Source organism: Ochlerotatus camptorhynchus, unplaced genomic scaffold (genome assembly GCF_037179485.1).
Source record: "Ochlerotatus camptorhynchus isolate MF236.1 unplaced genomic scaffold, CSIRO-AGI_Acam_v1.1 ptg000097l, whole genome shotgun sequence".
Classification (NCBI taxonomy): domain Eukaryota; kingdom Metazoa; phylum Arthropoda; class Insecta; order Diptera; family Culicidae; genus Ochlerotatus; species Ochlerotatus camptorhynchus.
Genome location: NW_027040587.1, coordinates 118273 through 121253, shown reverse-complemented (window position 1 = coordinate 121253; position 2981 = coordinate 118273). Strand labels below are relative to the sequence as shown.

The 2981-nt window shown below is 38.0% G+C and overlaps 1 protein-coding gene across 1 annotated transcript; it reads left to right on the top strand.

Moving 5' to 3' along the window:
* The first annotated feature begins 222 nt into the window (after positions 1-222).
* LOC135698878 (uncharacterized) lies at positions 223-1548 on the top strand. Its single transcript, XM_065219022.1, has 2 exons — positions 223-627; positions 694-1548. Exons 1-2 carry the CDS (start codon positions 223-225, stop codon positions 1546-1548), a joined length of 1260 nt encoding a protein of 419 aa, XP_065075094.1.
* Positions 1549-2981: the final 1433 nt, after the last annotated feature.

Genomic DNA, 2981 nt, shown 5'->3' with positions numbered 1-2981 from the left:
GCGGAATATTTCTTATACCGCTTAGACCCTTTTGGTATGTAAGAGCAGTAGGCTAAAAAAAGCTCGTCATCGAGTTTGTCATTTGACAGCTGTTTATTTATGGTCGACCAACACTCCACATATTCTCCGTTTTTTGTTTGTTGTCCTAATTGATGTCGCGTAAGTAAATTGCATTTAAGTGTATTATTCGATGACTTTTTAAAAGATTTAGTCATTTTCAGGATGCCATTCAAAATTATTCAAACGATCGAAGCCGGGGAAATTTGCCTTAGTGTTGTACCTAGTGGCTGGGAAGCCAATGGGATCTTGCGGTGGCCGAAAAAGCACCTGGTAGGAAAATTGTCCCAGATCGAAACATCCATTGCAGATGATAAATGGGAAAAGATGAACTGTGTCAGGAAAAGGGAATTTAAGACACGTAAGGAAGTTGATGATGAACTTGATCGGATGGAAACACGACATGATACCGAAGTGGAAGATATTCCACTGGCACCTCCAAAGAAGCGTGTGCGTCGTGAGCCCTCAAGGAAAGTATTTGCAGCGAAAGACTTTAACAACCTCTTGGACACTCAAGAAGAATTTGAAGCGGAAAGGAACGCTGAATCCAATCCTGTCAACAATGCATGTGTGAGTATTTCAATCTAGTAGTTTCTTTTATTAAGAATTGAGAAATATTCATAATTTCAATCGTAGATTACAGCTCCTGTGAATGATCAACAACTGCTCTATGTCACGGAAAACGTTCACACGGAGGGAATAGCAGAACACAATGAATCATCCCAAATCTTCTTACTGACTGGTGACGATGGAATTAACAATGGAAACTTGGAAACTGTACTGGTAAATCAACGTACTATTCTGGAAAATCAGTCGAAAATCATGCAAGCCCTAGCGAAGATTCAAACCGGACAGGAATACGCTATGACTCATTGCCATTACAGTGCGTCCCAAAATGATGCTATTTTGGCTAAACGGCATGTTCAGCATGTATTGTCCCCAGCCGATTCGGTGGATGAACTGGAAGCTTTGGAAAGGTCTTTGGAGGATGAAACACTGATGCAACAATTTTCAAGTGGAATGAGTCACATATGCGGCGTCACTGGCAAAGCTCAAGGAACGGATGATTGTTACAAGTTAATTGATTACTTTTTCACCCGAAAGTTTCTCACTCAATGCTCATGGACAGGAATGATGCGACAGGCTGATGGAAATTCACAGCAGGAGCCGTCAATTTGTGGAGATGCTACGACAAAGGTACCATTGAAATTCTTCAAAAACACACGTGCGCTGTTTCTGAATTTGATTGTACAAGCTGACAATCAGTTTTCGGAGCTTGATTGCGACAAATTCTTCAAAACGATCCTTAAGAACAGTAAGCAGCGACTCTCCTCAAAGTTCCTGACGTCGAAGCATAAGAACAGGCCTACAAAAATGAAGTACAACAAATCCGGGGCTGGTTCTGGACCAACGCATGCTTCTGAGATTAATCAGTCAAACAATATTCCTAATGCGAATACCACAGAGTCACATGAACCATCCTATAAATAGAAATCGAATGTACAATGTAATTATACAATGAATGGTTTAACATAAACGTTATGATGGATTTTATTTACCGTATTCAAAAATAATATTCAACTTACATAATAATCACTTTTAATGTATTGTGTGGAGCAGTGGTATGAATACCATCCCTACATTTCTGTTCGGTATAAGTATTGCTACCATCTTACATTTTATGTCTAATAGTGTGTATTGTGTTTTTGCAGCTTGTTCACTACTGGAATAAAAGACGTGTAAATGGCTTGATTTTATAGGTGTTGCAAAATAATCGCTGGTGTGTTTTAGTGGACTACCCGAAATTAAGATATTCCCATTTTGTTGAGAAGCGTGATGGAAACAAACCACCTGATTATTTTTAGTAAGAAACCACTTATTGGCCGCATTGTTATCTAATGAATATGTTTCGAATTCAACTTTAGCAAACTTATCATCAGAATCAGGTGTACGAATTTGTTTTTTCAACGTTGGAGTTGCATGAACTGTGTTACATGGTTTGCAATTTTCTTCAAGCTGATTTAGTTCGCTTATTCGCTTTGCCGCCTGAGCTAGGGGTTTATGTCCACTTCGAATTAAATTTTTAATCTGATATAGTTTACTCTCGAAAGGGTACGCACTAAAACTTGGCAGGATACCGAAACGATTAACATCTTTTATAAGATGACTGAGATTATGAACGTTACTTGTGATGTAATCTTCTCCATATATATCAACATACCGTTCAATGTAATGTTGCAGCAACGATTCTGCTAGATCAATGAGATGAGAATGAGAATCGGTTGAGCAAATAGTTATGGCACAAAAAAAGACCAAAAAATGTTCGTATACGTCTTCTGGTAAAAAAGGTTTCAAAACTACTATACCTATATAATACAAAAATGTACGAAACTCTGTACCCTTCCAATGATTTAAACAGTCGAGACCTCTCATGCTCCTATGTATCTCAGATGGTAGCTTTAGTTGTGTCAAGTATTTTGTGATATCTGAAGCATGCTGTGCTGACCATTTTGTTCTGAAATTTCCGAATTTGCCATCTCTCCATCCAATTAGACATTTCTTCATGATCCCTAGATCGATCAAATGGAGTGAATCGCCTTTTGGAAAATCAGCTATCATGTCAATTGGTAGACGAAGCAATGGTGTGTCCATTTTATGATGTGATCCGTAAGATTTGGTTCGGAACTCAGCATCCGTTCTTCTTCTACTATTGGACAAAGGAAAATAATTACAGTGAGACAAATATGAATACTCCCCAGTAGCTGTACACTTTTGGCAACCATTTTGCGCGTTGAAATATGCTACACCTGGAATGATGATAGTTATTGATATTGTACATGATACATGTAATCTTTTTAATTTTTACCTTTAATAAATGATCTTGCAGGTGAGTCGCATATAAAACATCGTAGTTTAACTGATAT